Here is a 22960-nt window from a genome sequence, read left to right on the forward strand (position 1 = left end):
CTATGCAGAAGCAGCATCAAACGAAGACAACATCTTTTCCGGTGACCTTAGTGCAAGTTGGGGCAGTCCAAACACTTCCACAGCTCCCAGAAGATCCAGAACGCTCTCTCCATTTGCGTGTCTGTGATGACACAATAAAAATGTGGAGCCAGCAATTGCCGCAGTCATCAGAGAAGGTGTGAGTGCTTCGTTAATCGGAGGGGAGGGAGCAGAAATCAACGCAACGGCTGCAGTTGGGGGCATTTCGAGCTCTGATTCAGAGGCAGATGCAGACGCAGATCCCTGAGAAGAAGAGAGAGAAGGTGAAGGAGAATGAAGAGAAGGAGATGAAGAAGGAGATGAAGAAGAAGAAGAAGAAGAAGAAGAAGTGGAAGAAGAAGAAGAAGAAGAAGAAGAAGAAGAAGAAGAAGAAGAACTTTTGGAGATGGAGGAAGGAGAAGAAGAAGAGGAAGAGAAAGAAGAGGAAGAGGAAGAAGTAAGAGGAGGATTAGGAAGAAGAAGAAAGAAGAAAAAGAAGAAGAAAAAGATGATGATAAAGGAATAATAGAAAAATAAGTTCACTTGCGCTGAATGGATTGCTTTGTTTGCATCAGATAGGATGTAGAGAGGAGGAGGGATTGACATCACTTGTGGAGGTGGATGTGGATGCTGAGGGATTTCTAGCGTGCCGGTTAATGAATCATGTGAAGAAGAAGAGAAGATAATGAAAAAATGATGAATAAACAAGAATAAAAGCAAGATTAAGAACAAGATTAAGAAGTTGAAATAAAAGAGGAAGGTGATGAAGCAGAAGACGAAGAAGTTGAGAAAAAAGATGATGCGTTTGCAGATGAAAATGCTGAGAAAGAATATAGCGTTCTAATGATTTGCTACTGAATCCTTCTTTGATTACTGAATTCAGGCAGAAAGTCAAGCAAGTTGTGATCAGTATCTTCACAGGCTTATTATTCTCTTTTGTTGATTTCATCTTCTCTTTTGAAAGTTATTAATTAAAGTGTTTTCCTCTCTCTCCTCTTTCTCATCCTTCTTCACTCCCTTTCCCTCCTCCTCACCACCCACCTGAATCCACTTTCTTTCCACATACGCTGCACAGTTCAGAAGGATGCTCTGTGGCTCAAACACATCCCTCGTCGCTCACATGCTGCTTGCAAATACACATTCATTGCCCAATCTGATCTTACTAAGAATCACACAAACGATAGGTTGCGACGAGGAAGAAATAGTTGAAGATGCATGAAAAGAAGATATATTCGATAAATAGGCGGAGCTTGGGCCAGTCATGTTGAAGGACTTCTGTGTGAGTGAAGATGAGTCTGTGGCGGGAGATGAAGGTGTAAATGGCTTCGGTGGAGTTCCAACAAGAATTGAAGGGGCAGACAATTGTGTGTAGGGCAAGAGAAAATAAGGAGGAGTGGCAAATGTTGAGGAGGCTGTGGTATTTTGAGAATACAGCCGAGCAGATGAGAGTGTACTGTAGAACGCGAAAAAATGTCTGCTGTTATTCATCTTCATCATCACCTCCTTCTACCCTTCTCCTGTCCCTCGACCTCCTTTCTGTTGTTGCCTGCGCAAGTCTTGAGTCGAAAGTGTAAGCTTTCAATGTGGATATCTCGTTTTTCTCATTCATCTTCGTCTTCGCCTTTGGCTTTTCACACTGATTCCCTTTCCTCTGCTTTGAACTCAATTTGCTTCTGAAATCAACCTTCGTTGCATCTTCCATTTTAATGCGCTCTCCTCTCCTCTCCTCTTTCTCTTTCTCTCTCTCTCTCTCTCTCTCTCTCTCTCTCTCTCTCTCTCTCTCTCTCTCTCTTTCTTTCTTTCTTTCTTTCTTTCTCTCTCTCTCTCTCTCTCTCTCTCTCTCTCTCTCTCTCTCTCTTTCTCTCTTTCTCTCTTTCTCTTTCTTTCTTTCTTTCTCTCTCTCTCTCTCTCTTTCTCTCTTTCTCTCTCTCTCTCTCTCTCTCTCTTTGCTCCTTGGCAGTATCGCAAAGCGAGAGCATGAGTGCGATATTGCTGTCAGCTCCTTCCCTCCAACCACCATTTCTCTTTCTATGCCTATTCAGCTTATCCTGCACAGTCGGCGCACGGATTTCATTCGAAACGTTGAAGCAGAGCTGGATGAACCGCAATGGAATAGGAAAGCAGTTCAAATGCCCATTCTGCGAAGTTACGAAATGCATTGACATTGATGACGATGCTGTTTGGAGAAGGAAAATTGGATGAAATAATTTTTGGAAGGTGCAATCAAGCCGCTGATTGAACAGCTCACATGCATCTGAAGGTCGATGGTCTGTTCTGACACGAAGTGAAAAGAAATATCACAGAAGAAGAAGGCGAAGAATAAGAAGAAGGAGAGAGGATTGAGAAATGTGAAATCAGTCGAATGATATTTCCAAAGAAAAATATGAGAAGTTCCTGTGACGTTGCTGACTGAATGAAATATCATATTTAACAAGTTGATTATACAAAATGATAATAATCCAAATTGCAATATTTTGGCTGATGTTCTGAAATTTATCAATAAAGCTTGATTTATTCAAATCATTTGCTTTTCTTTTTGCGATTTCCTTTCCTTTTGCTTCGAAAATAGAAACTGTTAATATTTCTCAATTTCTTTTCCTTTCCATTTTTCCTCTTCCGTTCAGCTCACAAAATCATCAGAAAATATCAATCCCCTCCTTTTCTTCTCTTTCCCTGTCTCTTCCAAAAAACATTCTTCTCCTCTCATAAAAGCGCTCCTCTTTCATGCCTTTCAACATTTCTCATTTTCCCTCTTCTCATCGGCTTTCACCCTCTTTTCCTTTTTTTCAAATTCCATTTCTCCAATCACCAATCAGTCCTCTTTCATCATCCCCAGCAACTTCTCTACATATTTACTATATTATCTCCTCAAAATCTCCACCTGCTCTTCCCCACCCCTTTGTCTCAGAATTTCTTTCATTCAAAAACCCCTCTTGAAATATTAACATTCAAAGATATACTCAACTCCCACCCCCTGCTACAAATAATATTCTTCCATCACTTGCATGCGCCATATCCCTCATTTGCAAGGTGTTTATGAGATAAACCTCAAATATTGCTTTGGATGGTTGAGAATATTATTAAAGGAGATGATCATGCCAAAAACAGAAAAAACACCTCTGCACATTTACCACAATGTGCACGGGCTGAGAAGACCCTCCAGTGAAATACACGATGTATTTTGTGGAGATGCACTCCATGCTGCATTTTGACCATTCTGAGACTGAAATGAAGAGATTGATTTATTTTTGGAATGACGATGGCTGTGGAAATGAGTGTGCTTGGCGAAAAACAGTCAAAGCTCAGTTTGTTCATTATTAATTTTTCTTTATATGAATATTAACATGTTGAATGTTTTTGTGTTGTTTTCAGGGCAGGAGGTGGAAAAGAATGAAAATGAATGAAATGTTTATATCTCATAATGCAAGGTGACCATCGAGTTGGGAGAGCAAACTCAAATGGAAAGTGTGCATGATGAAGCGATTGGGAAGGAAATTGGCGTTGATATTTTCAAGAAGCTAATTGGATTTGAATTGAGAAAGATGGAATTGAAAAAAAGCAAAAATCTTTCATATTTCAGAATAGCAAGCAATTAGTGAACTCAAAAGAAGGTAATGATTATTGGAAAGGCTCCTTTGCGAATCGCTTTGCCAGAGCTGTCAAAAATTATTGTTTTCAACAAATGCTTTTATATCTTTAGCATCAATTTCTTAATTTCTTTGCAACAACATCTTAAAACAAATTTTAATAAAAAAATTAGATTGATTATGTATTGTTATTATTGTTTTCACGTTTAAAAAACCAGTAAACTTTTGTTTTGTTCTGTTTATTTAAGTTTCGATTTTTTTGAAAAAATTTTAATATTTTTTTCAAAATATGTTACAAAAACAATTGGAAACAAATTTAAATCAACAAATAAATAATAATAACAATATATTAAACAATATTTTCGCATAATTAAACAAAAATTTTTTCGATTCAACCCCACCCTTAATGAAAATTTTTTATGATCAAACGTCGGAATTTTTTATGATTCAAAAAAAATCACCCAAATAGCTTGTCGTATTTTTATGAATAATTTTTTTTGTAAATTTTGAATAAAAATTTGGTGAAAATATTTACACATTATTTTTATTTTTTAAAAAAAGTGAATGAAATTGTTAAAAAGAATAAATCATCAAACAATTCTGATGCGTCTGCTCCATCATCTTCACCAAAATCAGTATCTTCATTAGGAAGATCATCTATATCAGGGATTTCTTCCTCTTCGTTAGCCTTTTCTGGATCATTTTCGTCTTCCTCGGCAACCATTCCTACGTTTTCGATGTTCAAATGTATTTCAGATTCAACGAGTTGATTTTAAGTCAGTAATCCCATCGAACGAACAATGAAAGATGCGATATATTGTTGAAGAAATATTGTTCTGGTTTAAAATCTGGGAAGATATTTCCGAAAGTGCGCCCAAAAACCTTCGGCTGCGTTAGTGCAAACTGATTTATTTTCCGGATTGATAAAATGTCTCTTATAACAAACGGTTTTGTGAACAAAACCTTCTTCATCAAGACATTTATAGGCCTTTCATTCATCGCTGTGTATTGTTGCGTGAGGTAAGGCAAGTTCCAAGTAAATGGACCATCGATAAAAAATATTTTTGATATTGCACACGAAAGAAATTCCCTCAATAATTAATTGAAAATATGTTTTTTCTGTCGAAAATGCATTGAATGAAACTTTCTAATTTTTATTAGATCTATCCCATAAATATTTTCAAACTGTATTGATTTCGTTTATATCTCAAAATGAAAGGTTTGGAGCTTCATTTTCTCAAGTGAAGGAATTAAATCTATTTTATATTTTATTATATGCTTCATACTGTTTCATTTGTTTCTGCAACATCATTTATGAACGTTCTCATTCAAAACAAATATAATCTTCATGTTTTTGTTCAATTTGATTTATTTCTCAACCAAAAATTTGGACGTGAATAGCTAAATTATAGAGCCACATTTTTCAAACTGTTATTGCGAAATATCAGATCAATTGACTGGATATTCTGAAAATGAATTTTGTTGAATTGATATTGCGAAATGTGTTTGACAGGAATGCTATGTGAATTCCATGTTCAATACTAATAGCTGACATGTTTTTGATTTTATCCTTGTGTGTTGATTCACTCAATTCTTTTTGCAGTGAAATGTCTTTAAAGTTCTCCAACGATTTTTTCAAAACAGAACATGAATTTTCCTAAATATGTGACAACTTGAAAAGAAATAACTTCCTTTGATCACATTAATTCGTTATAATTAGGCTCGTTGAAAGATTTCGCACAACTACGTAAGCTTTTACACGGATCTGTTCTTTTTCTATTCTTTTTTGCCTGAATCTTTATATTCAGGTCCCAATATGTGCTCTGGCTTTTGGATCACAATTAGAAGCACCAAATCAAATGGATTGGAGTTCAGCTTGAAGGCCATGAAGATCTTGTTCGCTCTGTTGAAGATATTCTCGTTGAAGAATATGTTAAATATTGTCTCGTTTATTAGCCATGAAATCAGACTTTAGGCATCAAACAAATCCCTTTTTATATGCATTATTGAAAAAAACCAGACAAGCCGAAATTCGATTGGTCATCCTTTCACAATATTAGAAAAACTACACGTCTGAAGAGAGCACATCATCGAAGCAGTGCAATGTTGTTATGAATATATTTCTTTCATGTTATGATCAAATTCAGTGATTTATAGAATTCTTTTTTTCAGAATTTTCTCCCTTTAGACAGAAGCCTCCTTCTGTTCCAAGTTCAATTCTCATTCCTCTGCCTTCCACATTCAACGCAGATGTCAAATCATCCAAAGAGCAGTTCTCAATTGACAGATGCGTCTCCATCTGAACAGATCCTGACGAAGGCTGCTCGTCATACTCACTCACATGAAGAGAAGTGAATTCACAGTTCTTTAAGCTTATTTCTGCTGGCTGAGATTCTTGATTGGCCAATGATGAATAATCATCTTTCTCTTCTGGTGTTGAAGGAATCAGATAAAAAAGTGAGCAAGCTGAAAATGATAGATGTGAAAAGCTAACTCCCTCGAATGAAGCTTGGGATGTTTGCGAAATCACAAAAGGCGTTACAGAAAAATGTTGCTTTATCAGCATTGTACTGAGAAAGCTGCACAACTCCACCCAAAACGCTGATCAAATGTAAGCAATTTGAAACATTTTTCTATTCTGACGAAGTTTGAATGAAATAGCACAATGAAAATTGGATGTTTCCTGTTTCTGTCGAAGAGGAAAACAATGAAGCACATTCGGGTGTATCAATAGCAAAAACAGAAGGAATATGAAAATCGATCGAAGAAGACGAAAGTGCGACTGTTGAAGCTCCTTCTTTTTCATAATTGTTTTTTGATTTTTTGCAAAAAAAAAGGAAATTATATAACCTATAAATATATGAGAATTTGATAAAGATTTTTGTCAAAATAAATGTGAGCTTTGATATAATCAAATAATTCAATGGAACAAATTGATATTGCCTTTTTAATTTCAATCAATTATTGAATTCACACAAACCTGTGCGCTTTTTAAAATTGATAATTTTTTTAAACTTTTGAAGTTTGTGATCATTTTTGAACTTGAAATAGCCTGTGCAATAGTAAAAACTCAATTGGGCTTCATTCGTTTGAAAAAACGTTGAAAAGAATAAACATTTAACGTTAATGTATTTCTCAAAATATGAACACAACAAAAATTAGCATGTGAAAATATATAACGTGCAGGTTAATATAAAAATCAAAGAATTAAAAACAAGGATTGTTGAATATATTAATGGGATAGATCAAATAAAAATTTGAAAGTTTCATTCAATGCATTTTCGACAGAAAAAACATATTTTCAATTAATTATTGAGGGAATTTCTTTCGTGTGCAATTTCAAAAATATTTTTTATCGATGGTCCATTAACTTGGAACTTGCCTGAGGTAAAATGTGCTCTTTGACAGCAGCTTCAAGCATTTCTTTGTTCCTTTTTGGAACCCACCATAAAAGATCTTTCAAAATGTTTTTCAGATCTTTCAACTCTACCAAAAATCCAAACTTGCTTATTCCTTTTTCCACTATTATATTTCCTTCTTCTCCACAACATTTCGTCAATTTCAACCTCCTTCCCCACTCCTCCAATTTTGATTGGATTCTTGAATAGCACATCTACACAAACTTCCCTGCAAATATTATTATTGTATAAAACGGTGTTTCTATCCAGATATAACAAAAAACAAGTTTGCTTAATGGTTAATTCCAGCCAAAACTGCAGAAACACATGCATTATCTTATTAATTTTCGTTTTAGCCTTTGATGATGTAGTTCCTTTTAATACAGATGTTGTTTTCAGGCATTTTTTGCACTTCAGAAAATATGCATTGTCTCTTTTACACAACAATTCTTTAATTGACAGTGTTTGCATTCTTCAGTAAAAGGAAGAAGTCAATGCTCGAAAATCCACTTCCAAGTGTGTTCCAAATTAGCAAACAAGAAATTCATGTTTGAGATCACGTCTTTTGTTTCTGGTATCTTTTTCATTTTTTATTAAAGATTTTTGATCTCACCCATTTTTTGAGAAAATAATTGCCAAAATAAAAAATACTTTATTTGGCTGATCCTTTTTGAAATCACTCTTTTGTTCGAGTTTTGATAAAAAATTTTGTTTCAATGGGATTTTTATAGAATGAATTATATTGGAAAATACAAACATCTTATGTTGATATTTCATAGGAAATACATGTGTGATTATTTCTGAAATCATATATTTTATCGGTGTGTCGATTATTCAAAGATTGTTATTTTTTTAAAGAAATTTATAATTTGAATAAAAAAAATGATAATTGTTTTTATTAACAAATGGGTTTTTTGAATCAAAGATCAAAATGCATTCAATAAGCCTTTTCTATTTTCAATTTTTTTATATAGACATTCAAGAAATATTTTTACACCGAAATTTTTGAAAGAAAAAATATGATTTCGAAAAATCACCCATTTTTTTGGAAAATCCCATTGAGATGATAATTTTGATAAAAACTCGAACAAAAGAATGATATTAAAAATGATCAGCCATTTATCAACAACTCATTTCCGCAAGGTCATGTTTGCATGTATGTTGTTAACAAATAATAATAAATCAATTAGAAAAATATCAAGCGAATTTGAGAGGAACACGTATATTCTGCTCATGCCATTGTTACAAATAGTTCAACTTGTTTGTCGAAATATCTGTGTTGTTCCTGTAATTACTCGTTCTTTCAACAAACATACTTTTTTCACTGATAGACCAAAAAATACCTGTATCATGTTTGTCTTTTTGGTGAAAGCTTTTACGAATCCGGTTAAAGAATTAAAAATAAAATCTAGTGTCATAAGCTACAAGAAAAAATAGAAAAAAGTGTTTTAAAAAACAATTCGAAATGTGGTCGTAAATTATATTTATTGTTTTTCTATTGATTCAAACAGAAAGTGTTTTTCAGCAAAGAAGAATGCAAACAAAAGACATTATTCGGGTTTAATGGTTGAAATATTATTTTTCATGTTTTATGAAGTGTTAAAGTATTGAAAATTAAGTTTTTATTGGGAAAAAATGACGACGAAGAAAGAAGCACTGTGAAGGAGCGGAAATGGAGATTGACTGCATCAATTAAAGAAAAATTTTCTGCATTTGCAATAGAAAGGACAGGTGTGAACTTTTGAGGGTATTTTAATAATCAATGCAATTCTTATTTCTATTATTTAAATAATTTCTTAAATCTTTTTCCACCATTCCAACCAACAACATTTTTGATGTTGAGCGCTATTCTAAGAGATAATACATTTCAATCCGAATTTGCGGAGGAAATGAGCTTTCTTCTCATTTCACTTTGATCTCTTTATCAACGATTGTTTTGCTTGGCGGAAGGAAAGAACAATTGCTTCGTGAATGTGAATTGTTGGATAAAAAGTCCAAATGCAATCGCCATCATATTTATATGATGCAATACGGAATGAATATACCAATCTTTTTGTTGTTTATTGGTATTCAATAAACATGTTTGATAATTATGAAAGTTCCTCATTTCTCTTTTTTCTTCAATCAGATTTAGTGGATTAAGTTTTTTTTATGAAGAAGTGCTTCTTATTGTTGGTTTCATAGAAATCCAACTTTTCCTCTTTTGACTCACCATCTGGAAGGAAAGTCAACTTTTTCTTCTTCGTCATCTTCAGTTCTTTTGCTCGTTGCTTTTTCGATATGCAACGAAGCAAAATGAAAGACCATTTGTTCACAAGAGTCTTCTTCTTCGCCTTTGTCATTCATCTTCCTCTGAAGAGTTCAACTGGCTCATTTCATTTCTTTTGTTACGAACATCTCTTCCATATTCATTTCCAACTTGAGCAATAAATGAGCAATATCAAACAAGACAGTCTGAAAATAATCTCACAAAACGCAAGCATCTTCAATGACGTTTCTTGTTTTTTCAAAGAAACTGCTTCATTCATTTCATCTGAGTATCCTCAAGATTGAATTTGCCAAATAAACAAAACTTAGCCCTTAATGACCTAACATCAACCAACAAACAATGACAACGTGACAAATAAAATAGAATGAATTCTTTATATAAGAAACGGAAAATGGAAGTGCTGTTGGATGCTGTGTGCGCTTTTCTTCATCGGAAGAGACGAGACAAGTTAGATGATGAGAAGGGAGATACTATGTGCTTGATCGGGAAAGCAGGAAAATGTTCCATTTATTGAATGGAGATACAGTCAAAATCGGATATAATCACATCGGTTTTTGCACAACTTTTTGTGACTCTATCCGATTGTGATTATGCACGATGATGCTTCACACAGAAAAAAATAAAAATTTATTTTTGAAATAATTAATTTTGGGTCATTTTTTTTTCCTTCACAAAAACACATTTTTCACTCACTTGAACATTTTTGATCATAAAAACTCATTAATTTGACTCATTTGAGCATATTTTTGAAAAAGCAAAAAATCGGAATTTTTGATCAAAAAATCGATTTTTCTTTGAAAAAATCACACATGATAATAAAAAGTGTGATTATTTATTATCTGCCCTGTGATTGTATGCGATGGAAAATGAATGAAAAATAGGCCAAAAATGTTGGTGCATGGAAAAATGTGACGATATTCGAATGTGATTATTTTCGAAGTGATTATATCCGGTTTAGACTGTATTTGATTTCTATCGCACAAAGAGAAAAAATTAGAGATGAATGATGAGACAAGCTTGAAGAGATGGGTACTTATTTTTGAAAAGTCGCAAATGTTTAATTTTCAAACAAATCAAAATTTTTGTATTTTACTCAAATTTTGGTTAACACACACTAAACTTTCATAATATGGAATCTATTATTGGATAATGCTATTTCATGCATTCAAGTTAAGTTACGTGAATGTTCATAAAAATTTGAGTAAAATATGGGTGATAATTATTCAAAACATGATTTAACGAATAAATATTTTGGTTCAAATATTGTTTCAAACTTTTTTGTTAATGAACATAGAAAATAGAAAACTCCAATTAAAACCATCACTGGCTTTCTTTCACATCAAACTTTGTCTTTTGATACAATAAAAAATTTTTTTCATTTCAACAAAAATATTATTTTCAAATTCATTAATTTTTCATTATTGTCAACATCCCGAAAAAAGTTATGATTTCAATAATTAACACACATATGAAAATTTTGATATATTTGAAAATTAAACATTTGTGACTTTTCAATAATAATCACTCATGTCTATTCAAATAAATGAAACAAAAATGGTCAAATTTTATGAAAATAATTGTTTGACACAATTCACAACTAATAGATTATATGGGTGATTTTTTTTGATATGGCAAAATTTTTTTGAAAAGTTCCTCTTCTTTAATGTTGTCCCACAAAAGATCACAATTGATCAAAAAATATCGATCATTCCTATCCCATCAAATATTGTTTATCATTTCTTATTGTTATTTTTTGAAGTCATTATAAAATATGAAGCTTCAAATTCATCTATTTCATATAATCTTTTAACTAACTTTTCATTTTTTATTAAAATAATAAACAGTCAGTTGTAACTTGTGGTAAACAATTATTTCCACAAATATAGACCTTTTTTGTTTCGTTTATTCAAATAGACATTTTGATTTTTTGAATAATTATAACCATTTGAACATTTCAATGAGTTGAAAAAACGAAAAGGTGAAAAGTTGTATATTTTGTGTTATATTTTTGAAAGTTAATGATCATGATTATTTTAACGTTTAAATGCTCATGATTGAAAAATAAAATTCAAGAATTTGAATATATTTATCGATTACATATGTTTTATAAAAATTGAATAAAATCTGCAATAAAAACATCAAAAGGTTTGAAATCAAAAATTCAAAATGATATTAATCATTTTTTGAATCAAATGACGAATCACATCTTTTGTGGAGGAAATTTTCTCTTTTGCTTTTTTCTAATCATTTTCTTTTCACTTTCATTCATTTCAAGGAGAAGAAATGGTTTAAAAGTTCTTATCGCACGAAAACGGTGAGCATTGGCCGATTATCTATATTTCTGATCCTGACGTGGATGCTGTGTTTCTGTTTAGGAAGAGCTATCGGCAGACGTTGTGGGGGTAACTGAAAAACTTATGGAGGTTGATCATTCACTGCAGTTAAAGTTTCGCTCAGTTCCTTTATCACTTTCTCTATCCTCATCTTCTTCTCCAACTGGAGCATAACTCTTATTTGGCTCTGCAATCTAGATGTCGAGAAGAAAAGAGAAGAATGCCACAGGGGTAATAAATCATCCTTATCTTCATCAGCGCCTGCGATTTATCCATCGAATGCCTCGGTGATGGTGGCAGCATCATACGCACCAGCAGGAGCGATGGACGACTTCGAGAGGCGGCTGCGGATTGTGGTGCCAGAGGCAGCTGGGGTGTATGTGCTGCAGACGCTGCGGGGATATGTTGTGGCTCGGCGGACGGTGCTGTATGGGGGTGTTGTGTGTGCATACGATGTGGAGCTTTCAGCGATGCTTTTGGTTCCGCTGGTGGTTCCGCTTCCGTCGCTTGCAGCTTCTGTGAGCACGAAGTCGGGGAGCATGCAGATCTTTGCGTCGGCTGTATGAATGCGTTCCAGTCGATCTACGATCTGTTTGTCCCGTATCTGCAGATATGGAGATCACAACAGTCGAGGCGTGTAGTGGTGAAGCTGGACGATGAAGTGATGGGGCGAGGGGTCGCAGTGTGTGAAGTGGGGGAGATTGTGAAGAAGGGGCTGTCAGAGGTGGGGCTGAGGACGGAGGATGTGGTTCTGTCTCCAGCGGCGATTGCGCTTGCGGTGCCGGAGGAGCGCGAAGAGGAAGAGGGAGGAAAAAGGAAATGGAGTGAAAGGCTGGTATCTGATAGCGCACCGAAAGTTTGTGAAAAGAATAAAAAAGATGCAGGCAAAGCTGGAAGAAGTGATGGAGCTGCTGGTTGTGGAGGCGCTTGAGCTGAGTCGGCTGAGGTTTATGAAGGCGGGGGCAGAAGCTGAGGCTGAGGCAGGCGCAGACAAGCAGCATTCAGAAGAACCAGAAGTGTGTTGTTCTTCTCCATCCAATGGCATTCAACAGGAGAACAGGAGATCAGAAGAAGAAGCAGCAGACGGGTCTTTGGGCATAACTTCAGATAGAAGTTCAGAGGGAGTGAGGAAAGATGTGAAATAGGCAGAAATGTCTACGAATAATTTGGGAATGAATGAGGAGCCAGGGAGAGGGGGCAGATCATTGATTTGGAGAAGGAAGAAGAGGAAGAAGAATATGATGATAAAGTTGAGTGCGATAATGAAGATGACAGGAGAGGCTGAAGAAGCGCATCCTAAAAAATCAGGAGAATGCTAATCAACGAACGATCATTCAGAACACACACATTTGTTCCTTTTCAGCTTCAGGACAGCTCCACTGACATGTCAGTTTCAACAGGTCAGTCCGTCACTGCCATCCTCTCGCAAGTGTGCTCATTTTTCCAGCAAATCCGCAGTCTTTTGTACCTGCACATCCCTTCGCTCCGCATTTCTCATTCATCCAAGTCAAAAGGTCAAAGCAAAGCAGCTTCCGAGAAGCCTCCTTCTCACAATACTTCACAGCTTTTAATGCGCTCCATTGCAGTCTTCAATACACAATTCTATGACGTGAGCAGCGCCTTGGCGTTTGACCATCGGAGCTGCATTCAACAAGTGTTCACCTGTTAAAGCTCTCTTTTGCTTCTTCCACTCTTCTGACCTCGTCCGCTCCAGCTGCGCTGCAGAAGACTTCGCTGGCAGAGTTCCAGAGAAATTATATGGATCTTCCAGACTCTCTGTTTTCCTGGTTAGGGAAGAAATTCTGACTGAAAGGTGGGGAAGAGGTTCATTCCATTGGAGGCTCCCAGAGTGGAGAATTTGTTTCCATTATGTGTGATCACCCGTGCATGCTGCCTTTCTTCACAGAGATATTTTTAGACTTTATGATTGCGATGAACAGAGCAGCGATTTATTCGCTTGTCAGAATGCTGTTTCGCTTGGAGATTCTTCAGGACGATATTTGCTGTTTTCATATGTTTGCGGTGAAGCCTAATGAAGAGGAACGGTATTTGAGTTCGTTGAAAGGTTTCGGTAAAAACAAAAAGACAGAGGAGGAAAAAGAAAAAGTTGGAGGAGAATGGATTCGGAATAAGAGGAGGATAAAGAGGATGATGAAGAAGAAATCCGTTCAAATGTATTTGAATGTTCAAATGGATTATCATTGAATGAATCGTCATCTTCAATTCTGTTCACTCTTTTATTCATCAAAAAGAGCAGATTGAAAACAGGCTACTCTTTTGCTTATTTTCCTGCAAAATTCATATCCAGATCAGAAAAAGTTCAGTCATTTGAGAACATTTCATAAGAATGAGTTAAATGTTTTGATTCTTCATTGACACTTTAAGCTTTCTTTGTTTTGTCATCTGTGCATTGTAATATTATTTCTGATAATGCAATGAAGGCAGCTATTCAATTTGAACGTGCAGGCAGAATAGCTTCGCTCTTTCCTTATGAGTCATTTTGCATTCCTTTTTCTTCCCCTGAAGACGAAGCATCTTCCGAATGTATCCGGGACTCCCTCTGCAAACGCAGCACAGTTTATATCGAAAGTGACTTGAGTGGCACATATATCTGATCATCCTCTGTTTCTTTTTCTTCTTCTTCTTCTGCTGCTGTGTTTATTCCGTCTTTTTTCTTTTTGTTTTCCTTTGCCTTTTTCATTGATGCGCTGTAAGCTTTGTCTTCGTCTTCGATTGTCTTTTCGTTTTCATTCGTTTTGTTCATCTTTCTTTCATCTAATAATCTCTTCAGCTTCTTCATTTGGGGGACTATCAGCTCCTTCTCAATCGGATGCGTACACATCATCAAAAACTGCGCAACGTCTGCTGCAACAGAAATCGCTTCTTCGCTTAAAAGCTCCTGTTTCATTGCGCAATACAATGCAAATATCTTCAATATTTCCTGTTTCGCTTGAGACGCCCGAAGATGCAGTACTGACAAATACGAAAGAAGACAGCACTTCAGAAGGGAGAGCATCCCAACATGCATTTCTGAATAGTGTCTGTTTGGATATGGATCAGAAAGAGGGTGCATCGAAGAGACGTTGAAAAAGGGGAACAAGCAGACTCATAGACTGCGGGTGAGGGATGTATGAAGGCACACGAGAGACAGGCGCATTTGGTGCTCTTTCGGCGAATGGGAGTTCGTCTGATTCAAAGCAGATGATGCCTTTTAGAGGAGACAGAAGCGGAGTGAACAGCTCGTGGATCGTGTTGAACAGCTGCGAGAGAGTGTCATTTTGTTCACTCGGCGCCAGAATGTCCTCTGATCAGATTTTGGTGCACTTTCTTTTGCTGCTCGACGATTTCGATGAGACAATTTCTCTGATCTCTCCGCGGGACGATTTGTAGCTTTTGTACGACTCTTCCAGCGACATCCGCTTCTGCTGCTACGAAAAAGCATGTGGAATCTTTTGAAAGGCACTTATCTGCTGCAGCGTCAGAAAAGTCTGCAATTGCTCGTTCTTCTGCTCAGTCAGTGCGAAGATGAAGCGCGAGATCGACTTCTTCCGAAGAGAATTCATAATCTGACTCTGCGACGTCTCAGAGGCAGAAGGTGACAACGTCCTCAGAGTGCCCATGATGGATGTTATATAACTGCTGATCAAATTGCCACACTAGAGTGAAAGAACTGTCTATGAAAATGCATCAGACTGGTAAGCTGGGTTTTGTGACTGAGCAATCCATTGCTATGACTTAAACGACGTCACCAGACTGAACTTGGAAAGTGCACATGCATTCAAAGATGCGCTCTCATCGTTTACTGTCCAATTCGCTTTGACAATTCCATCCGATTTTTCTGCTTCTTCATCCGTGTCTACACTGCAAGACTCTCCGATGTCTGCAAGTTTTGGTCCCTTTTTCTTGGTTGAGCTGTTCTTTTCGACTTCTACTAATTTCTTTTTGAAGTGAGTGCCGTTTTCTTCCTCATCTGACATTCTGTAGAACCTCTCTCACATAATTAAGCATTTTTTGACTGAAGCTTTTATTCCATCCTTTTTCTTTTCTTTTCTTTTTCTTGTATGAAACATCTTTGAAAGGACTTTATTCTTCAAAAAGTGTTTCGTTGATTCATTGACTGTAATAATGTTCATGAAAGGAAAGATTGAAGAAAGTACACGGACAGATGAAGAATCAATATGATTGCTTGATCCTGAAGTTGAGTGAGATGTTGAATCGCAAGCATTTGGTGAGTATCCTATTCCCATTTATCATCAATTGATTATTCTCCGTTCTCTAAAACTGCTCACTTATCCTTTAAATGGATTCGAATTCATATCTCCATAATCTTTTGTCATTTTGCATCTCTGAAATGGTGCTCTATTGCAAATTATGCATCCACACAGAAAGTAAAAATTGAAAATTTAAGAAAAATTTCACAACTCAAAATAAAACAACAAACCATTCAACTTTGTGTATTCATTGCTCATTTGAACATTTGTAAGCTATACTTGGAGAATGAAATATTATAATTCGTTCTGGGCATTGCAAATTTCAGTTCAAATATAAAAAAGAATCATCAACATAATGATTAACTTTTTATAAAAATAGAATTATTACATACCTTGAGCATTTTTGAGCTCATCAATTCCAACATGGACAAAGAAAAGAAAAAGTGTATTCATTGTTTATTAGCTATTTGAATTTTGATCACAAAACAGAATATATAATTTTTTGATTTAAAATATTTTTTCTCATTTAGAAGTTTGCAATAAGCCAACAAACATTGTTATAAAAGTTAGTTTTGTTAATTAATATTATGGAAACGGAATGATAATAAAATAACTTCCATGGGTCAAATTTTTGATCTGATGTCACTTTTCAAAAAAATTTAGCCATATCATAAAAAATTCCGACGTTTGATCATAAAAAATTTTCATTAAGGGTAGGGTTGAACTGAAAATATTTTTGTTAAATAATGTGAAAATATTGTTTAATATATTGTTAATATTTATTATTTGTTGATATAAAATTTGTTTCCAATTGTTTTTGTTACAAATTTTGAAAAAAATAAAAAAAAATTGTTAGAAAATATCGATTATTCAATAAATAGAACAAAACAAAAGTTAACTGGTTTGTTAAACATGAAAACGATAATAACAATACGTAATCAATCAATTTTTTATATGAAAATAAGTTTTATGATGTTATTACAAAGAAATTTAGAAATTGATGCTAAAGATATAAAAGCATTTATTGAAAAGCGAATAATTTTCATTAACACATATGGAGAAATATGACGGAAACACATAACATTTGTCGAATAAACTATTGTTTATTGTTAATAATTGTTTTTAAATTAATACTTCTTGAAATTAGTTATATGAATTAATTAAACAAAGCTATTGAAAAAAATTACAAAGAAAGAATAAAAAAAAGAAGAAATTCATTGAATTTTTTTAACAAAAAAAGCCCACAACTATTATGACCTCATCTTTTTTATCCTCTATCCTTTTTTTTGGCATTGCCACAGTTGCTTGGAGAACATTCCATTCAACTATTTTTCTGAATATGCTTCTCTGCGCCATTTCTTCCTCTTCGCAAATCACTTTTTAAGCTGGACAAATATGTCTCGAAGTTTCATTGAATTCTTCAACAGTCTTGCTTTATTCAGTGTCAACCTTGATTTGAGGATGCAAGGGTGACTTTAGAAAGTGTAGAAGATGGTTTTCGGGCTGATAACAATCAGCTCTTTGAGGCTGGTGCTATGCGAGTTCGAAACACTGGACGAAGTGGTGATCACGTTGTTTTCAAAGATTAAGTGCACCGGGTGTGTGATTGTGGGTGGGGAGAAGGGGAGCGGAGACGGGAGATGTGAAAAGATCGCATCGGTGCAAGAGGAGGATGCTAGGCAAGGCACAGACACATGGCTTGGGTTGCGGTGTGTTCTTGGGGGAGGTTGATGCCACCAGGCAGTTTGCCCTCGAGCATGTGGTGTTGGCGGTGGTAGATGCAGTCTATTTCAACTGAAACATACCCAGCGCCGACCTCCCCCTTTCATTTTCAACCTCCACTTCGCATCCTTTCCTTCACCCCATCCATCGCTTCCCACTCCTCCCACCGACCCCGACCATGTGTCGACCTCCTCCCCTTCATCACATTCTTCCGCGCCTACCAGATATTCTTCAATCAGGACACCAATACCTCTCACCGCAAGGTCAACTCCCTGCTTGACCCCTGCGACTTCATCTCCACAACTGTGTTATTCATCAACAGCTAAATAGAAAACTATCTCTGGATCTGCCCACTCTTCCCTCTTCTGCCTCCTCGACGGATAACTAGCTGTGTCCTCCTTCCTCTTTTCAACGGATGACCAGCTCGTCCGTTTAAACTCCACCCTCCTTTGTTCTTGCCTAGGAACCCTTCGCATCTCCAACATATCTGAACATTCCCTCCACCTCACCTGCCCAGCTCTTCGTGCTCTCCCTGATTCCTATTTCTTTTTCTTTGATGTCAATCTTTCCATTCTTAGTACTGTTTCGCCTGTGCTCGTGCTCGACGATGACATCAGCAACTTCGTTGAACATCTCATCACCACGGATCTCGCCTTTGGAGGTTTCAAAGTTGTTATTCTCATCTAACTGTGAAATCAGTCAATATGCTTCTTCAGCATGATACATTTCGTCTTCCCTGCCATCTCGCTCGACAAGCTCTGTTGCAGAATGCATGCCGGCAACTTCCAGCACACCAGCAGTATCCTTTCCATTTGTATATTTTCCCTCACGGCCAGCTGCAACCTCATCTGCTTGATATGTCAGAGCACTCAATATTCCTTTGTTCGAATGAGGAGGCTGAGTCATCTTTCCAGGCGCATCTTGGTGGCTCCTCAACTGTTGATTCACTCGGCGCTGCATTAACAATCAACTCTCTCCTCAGCCTTTCGTATCGATGCTTTCAGGCTTTCGTGTTAAGGAAGAAACAGATGAAAAGACACACCTTGAAATCTTTAATTTTTTGCTCTGAGAGAAAGAGAGAAAAGAAGGGGATATTGGGGAATTGAAGAAGGGGAAGAAGGAGAAGAAGAAGATGAAAATGAATCGAGTTGTGAAGATAAAATAAGAGGATGGGGAAGAGAAAGTGGAAAAATGGAATACGAAGAAGAGGAAGAGGAAGGATAAGAAGAAGAAGAAGAAGAAGAAGAAGAAAAAGAAGAAGAGGAAGAGGAAGAGGAAGAGAAAGAGGAAGAGAAAGAGGAAGAGGAAGAGGAAGAGAAAGAGGAAGAGGAAGAGGAAGAGGAAGAGGAAGAGGAAGAGGAAGAGGAAGAGGAAGAGAAAAAGAAGAAGAAGCAGAAGAAGAAGCAGATATGCTTGGAAATGGAAAAGAAGGCTGCGAAACTTCAGCTTCACTACTATTAGCAGAAGAAATTGAAGAAGAAGCCGAAGCAGAAGAAGAATTATCATTTTTGCTTGTTTGTTGTTCTTGAAAATTTTCTTTGTATTTCTAAAAAATTCATCAAACAGCATGATTTTCTGCAAAGAAGTGGAAGAAGAAGCAAAATGAGCTCTCAAATTAATTATCGAAATACGCCTTCGCATTTTCGCTTCGCTTTTGCTTCGAATGTGTATGTTCTTTTGGAGCATAATTTTCTTCTTGTTCTTCTTTTTCTTTTTCTTTTGTTGTTCTTTTTAAGAAGATAAGTTTTTCGAATTGTCATTTTCTCCTTTTTCTGCAGCTGAAAATGTGCTTTTATTGTGAAACAAATCTCCAAAGCTTCCAAATTGAACAGCCTGCCTGTCAAAATACAGATCATCTTGAATTTGAAAAACCTTCATCCACCAAACAACAAGAAAGCGATTCAACATTCTGCTTGATCCACACTTTCCTCTGTTTTGCACAACCTTTGAAAAATGAATCACTTCTCTCAATCTTCTTCTTCTTCAGATACAAGACAAACGCCTTTCTCTTCTTCTAAGCCTGCTCCTGTTCCTTCTTCTGTTCGTCTTTGAACCTTTCCCGCTCTTTCTCTGAGTTCTCTTGCTCTTCTTCCAGTAGCTCCTCTTTTTCATTCTCTGCGTCTTCCTTTTCCTTCTTCTCCATCTTCAGCTGCATCGCTTTCTCCAACTCAACTCGTTCGATGCGGCTTGGAATAGCCGACAATTTTGGCTCAGGAAAGCACAATGATGAAGAAGAAACGGTATGCAATATTTGATTGGTGAAAGTTGGGGTATTGGTGGAAGAAGGAGATATAGATTACTTTGAAAAAGGAGGTGAAAGTGATGGTGTTGAAGGAGGTAAAGCATTATCAATATGATAGAAATCAGATGGAATATGTGAGGAGAGAAAAGAAGGTTATGATGATGATAAGATTGAAGAAGAAGAAAAGTTTGTCGATGTCGTTTGCTGAGGAATTGACTGAAGAGTCTGATTCGGTCCAATTGACGTTGTGTAAACAACATTTTGCTGGTAAAAAGGCAAGCTTATAATTCTTTCTGCTTCTCTTTCTTTTTCTTCTCTCAGCTTCCTTTCTTTGATTCGCATCAATCTTTCGTCTATTTCCTTCTTAACCTTCATCAAATACTCCTTTCACCACATCCTGTCTATTTCTTCCTCCTAAAACCACTTGTCATCTCAAAGCGCATTGTGACATTTAGATATTGGAATCAGTGTTCTTTCTGGTGTCAGCAACGAATATAGCGAAAGAAAATCTGTGTTCTTCTTCACCTTTTTCCTCCTCTTCATCCCTTCCAGCGTCGCAAGAAGGCTGCTTCGTGGAGCCTTTGTGTATTTGCAGGTACTTTGTGGAGAAATCATTGAAGAAACATGAGAGATAGACAAAGCAGAGGATGATGATTGAGAAACAGATGGTGTCAAAGCTTTGTTAGCAGTTGTATTCTTTAATGTGAAGTCATAATCATATTCTTCTTGAAGCAGAACCATGTTATCTTTGCTGCATTTCTTCCTTCAAGCTGCTTTTTTTTTCTAATTTTCTGGATAGCGGAAAACCTTCTAGCTGCTCTGTGAAGAAGAAGATGATGATGAAATCACAGAATACGTGTCATGAGCATGTTTGCCTTTCAACGAAGCTGATTTCGACGCTTCAGACTTGCTGCAATTCAGCTCGCTTTTCCATCTCTCTTTTTCCTCTTTGTCTTCAATACAAAACTGTGCATTTCCTCTTGTGTTTGACTTCGTTTCATTCTCTCCTGCTGCTTCTGCTTTCCGCATTTGTGAAATTAAACTCAAAATCTCTTCGTCTGCCACAACTTTTCCAGACAATTGTTGTTTTTCGAAGTATTAAACTCGAAATGATGTTCTGCTTCCAACAAATGACTCCAAATGGATCATTCTATCAACTTTTCTATTTGAAGTTCCATATTTCTCTGTCTATAAATATTTCTCATGTTCAATTCTTTTCAATCTTTCTATTCCTCCTTCATTTCCTTATGAGCTTAATAATGTGCCTCCCTCCCCTTTTCCAGCTTCTTTTCCACATTCACACTTATCTTCCCTCTTCTCTTCCTTTTCCTGCTCTGCGCTGCTTCAATCGATTTCATCTTCATCTTCATTTGTTTCTCAGTGGAAAGCGGGATGATGCTTGAATTCTGGCTGAACCAAGATGTCTCCACACGCTTCTGCCCATTCCTTTTCACGCTTTTCCACAACTTCACCCAATAGAATGCCATGTTCTTCTTCTGGAATTGTTAATGCTTTCGTGCACCATCTTTAAACTTGTGCTCTTTGAATTGAGACTTCTGCTTTTTTTTCATTCCTTATTTATTCTCACCTATGAATATTATTTTCTTCTCGTCTGCCCTTCTTCACTCCACCCTTCTCCTTTGTTCTCTTGCGCTTTCTGCTTTCGATTCTAATAGAACTTTCTTCACAACTCCTCTCTCCTCTTCCGGTCAAAAATCATCTTGCTCATCTTCGTTTCGCTCCATTTCGCTTCCATCTCCACCAACTTTCAGTTCAGCTTTATCCTTATCTCCCTCTCCTTTCTCCACTCCCTGCTCATCTTCATCTTTCTTGCTCTGTCAGAAGAACTTTTCCAAGATTTAATGTAATTCTTTTCTTGACTTTTCAATCTTTCACACAATGCTTTAGTTCTGTGACATTTCACATTCCTGACGCACTTCCTAATATATAATTTAAATTGATAATTTGATAATAATTTCATATCACACATAAACAGCAATACAATAATTGATTTTTGTATATTTTGTGAATTAATAAAAAAAACAAACTTTGTCAAAAATGAACAAGAATTAATAAAGTCACATTGAATAGTCTTTCTGTTTGTTTCATCAAAAATTGTCTATGTGCCAAACAAAATTACCAGTTTCTAAACAAATAGGTCAAAATTCTTATATTAATGAAAAATAACAACGATTTGTTCCAAACCTTTTATGCAGCTTTGTCGTTATATGTCAAACGTTCTCACATATTAAATATATAGAATAACTGTAAAATAATAAGAAAAATCTTCGAAGACGGTGCATGGGAAACAATTCATTTCACACAACACTTCATCCCAAATAAAAAATATGTTAAAAAACAAATTATTACCAACTTTTTCCACTAACAGATTTTCAAAAAAAAGCATCAGACATGTTTATTATCGTTATTTATTCACACTGAGCAAAATAGATCATGGTATTCTTAATGGCGCCATTAATAATAATTTGTATTTTTTATGATCAAAAATTTCAAAAAATTTTAATAATTATTTATTTTTGTTTCATTTAATTTGTGAATATTATTGCTTTATTAATGCAAACAAGTCATACAAAATTGGTTTTGAATTTTTATTGTTTGAATATAGGTGAAAAGTTGTTTTTTATTTTTTCATTGAATTTTCATTTCAAGTGGGATAAATATCTTTGAAAAATTAAACACTTAAAAATGTTTTGTTTTTGAATGAACATATATATAATTATTGTTCTATTCAATATATAACTGTTTTGTTATCAATATCTTCATTGTTGAGAAACTACAACGGTTGATGAATATTCAGTGATGAGAAAAACATAAAAATAAATTCATTGTTAATTCGATAACAATCATGAAACAAAATAACACTAAAATAACATTAGCACTTCATTGAATTAATCATCTAAAATAGAGAAAGCAACATATATGTTTCTTTTATTGTTGCATCACTTTCAAAGGAATATTTTTTGACTATATCATCATTAAAACATTTCCCGTCAGTCAATTCAATATCAATTTGTATGAACAATAAAAGATTCAATAAAAAGCATTACTATATCAACAAATACATGGTATCATAGTCAATTCAAAACACAAAAGAATACAAATACTTTAGGTGCAAAAACAAACTTGACTGTTAATCCTTTGTTTTCTACCCACTCTCCC

General features: G+C 35.5%; 8 protein-coding genes across 8 annotated transcripts; 3 read left to right on the plus strand and 5 right to left on the minus strand.

Moving 5' to 3' along the window:
• MONOS_14615 (uncharacterized protein) lies at positions 1–243 on the minus strand (the record flags this gene model as incomplete). The annotated part of the gene is made up of 1 exon (XM_067867429.1): positions 1–243. One exon carries the CDS (start codon positions 241–243, stop codon positions 1–3), a length of 243 nt encoding a protein of 80 aa, XP_067732768.1.
• An 11652-nt stretch (positions 244–11895) lies between these two features.
• On the plus strand, positions 11896–12536 carry MONOS_13878 (uncharacterized protein; the record flags this gene model as incomplete). The annotated part of the gene is made up of 2 exons (XM_067866623.1): positions 11896–12165; positions 12216–12536. The coding sequence occupies 2 exons, from the start codon at positions 11896–11898 to the stop codon at positions 12534–12536; spliced, it is 591 nt and encodes a 196-aa protein (XP_067732769.1).
• Positions 12537–14183: 1647 nt separating this feature from the next.
• On the minus strand, positions 14184–14633 carry MONOS_13877 (uncharacterized protein; the record flags this gene model as incomplete). The annotated part of the gene is made up of 1 exon (XM_067866622.1): positions 14184–14633. One exon carries the CDS (start codon positions 14631–14633, stop codon positions 14184–14186), a length of 450 nt encoding a protein of 149 aa, XP_067732770.1.
• Positions 14634–14731: 98 nt separating this feature from the next.
• MONOS_13876 (uncharacterized protein) lies at positions 14732–14995 on the plus strand (the record flags this gene model as incomplete). Its single annotated transcript, XM_067866621.1, has 1 exon — positions 14732–14995. One exon carries the CDS (start codon positions 14732–14734, stop codon positions 14993–14995), a length of 264 nt encoding a protein of 87 aa, XP_067732771.1.
• Positions 14996–15333: 338 nt separating this feature from the next.
• On the minus strand, positions 15334–15582 carry MONOS_13875 (uncharacterized protein; the record flags this gene model as incomplete). Its single annotated transcript, XM_067866620.1, has 1 exon — positions 15334–15582. One exon carries the CDS (start codon positions 15580–15582, stop codon positions 15334–15336), a length of 249 nt encoding a protein of 82 aa, XP_067732772.1.
• Positions 15583–17307: 1725 nt separating this feature from the next.
• MONOS_13874 (uncharacterized protein) lies at positions 17308–17547 on the plus strand (the record flags this gene model as incomplete). The annotated part of the gene is made up of 1 exon (XM_067866619.1): positions 17308–17547. One exon carries the CDS (start codon positions 17308–17310, stop codon positions 17545–17547), a length of 240 nt encoding a protein of 79 aa, XP_067732773.1.
• A 59-nt stretch (positions 17548–17606) lies between these two features.
• Positions 17607–18498, minus strand: MONOS_13873 (uncharacterized protein; the record flags this gene model as incomplete). The annotated part of the gene is made up of 2 exons (XM_067866618.1): positions 17607–17841; positions 18263–18498. The coding sequence occupies 2 exons, from the start codon at positions 18496–18498 to the stop codon at positions 17607–17609; spliced, it is 471 nt and encodes a 156-aa protein (XP_067732774.1).
• A 2092-nt stretch (positions 18499–20590) lies between these two features.
• MONOS_13872 (uncharacterized protein) lies at positions 20591–20809 on the minus strand (the record flags this gene model as incomplete). The annotated part of the gene is made up of 1 exon (XM_067866617.1): positions 20591–20809. One exon carries the CDS (start codon positions 20807–20809, stop codon positions 20591–20593), a length of 219 nt encoding a protein of 72 aa, XP_067732775.1.
• Between the last annotated feature and the right edge of the window lie 2151 nt (positions 20810–22960).

Source organism: Monocercomonoides exilis (assembly GCF_001643675.1).
Source record: "Monocercomonoides exilis strain PA203 chromosome Unknown scaffold8-1962414, whole genome shotgun sequence".
NCBI lineage: Eukaryota > Preaxostyla > Oxymonadida > Polymastigidae > Monocercomonoides > Monocercomonoides exilis.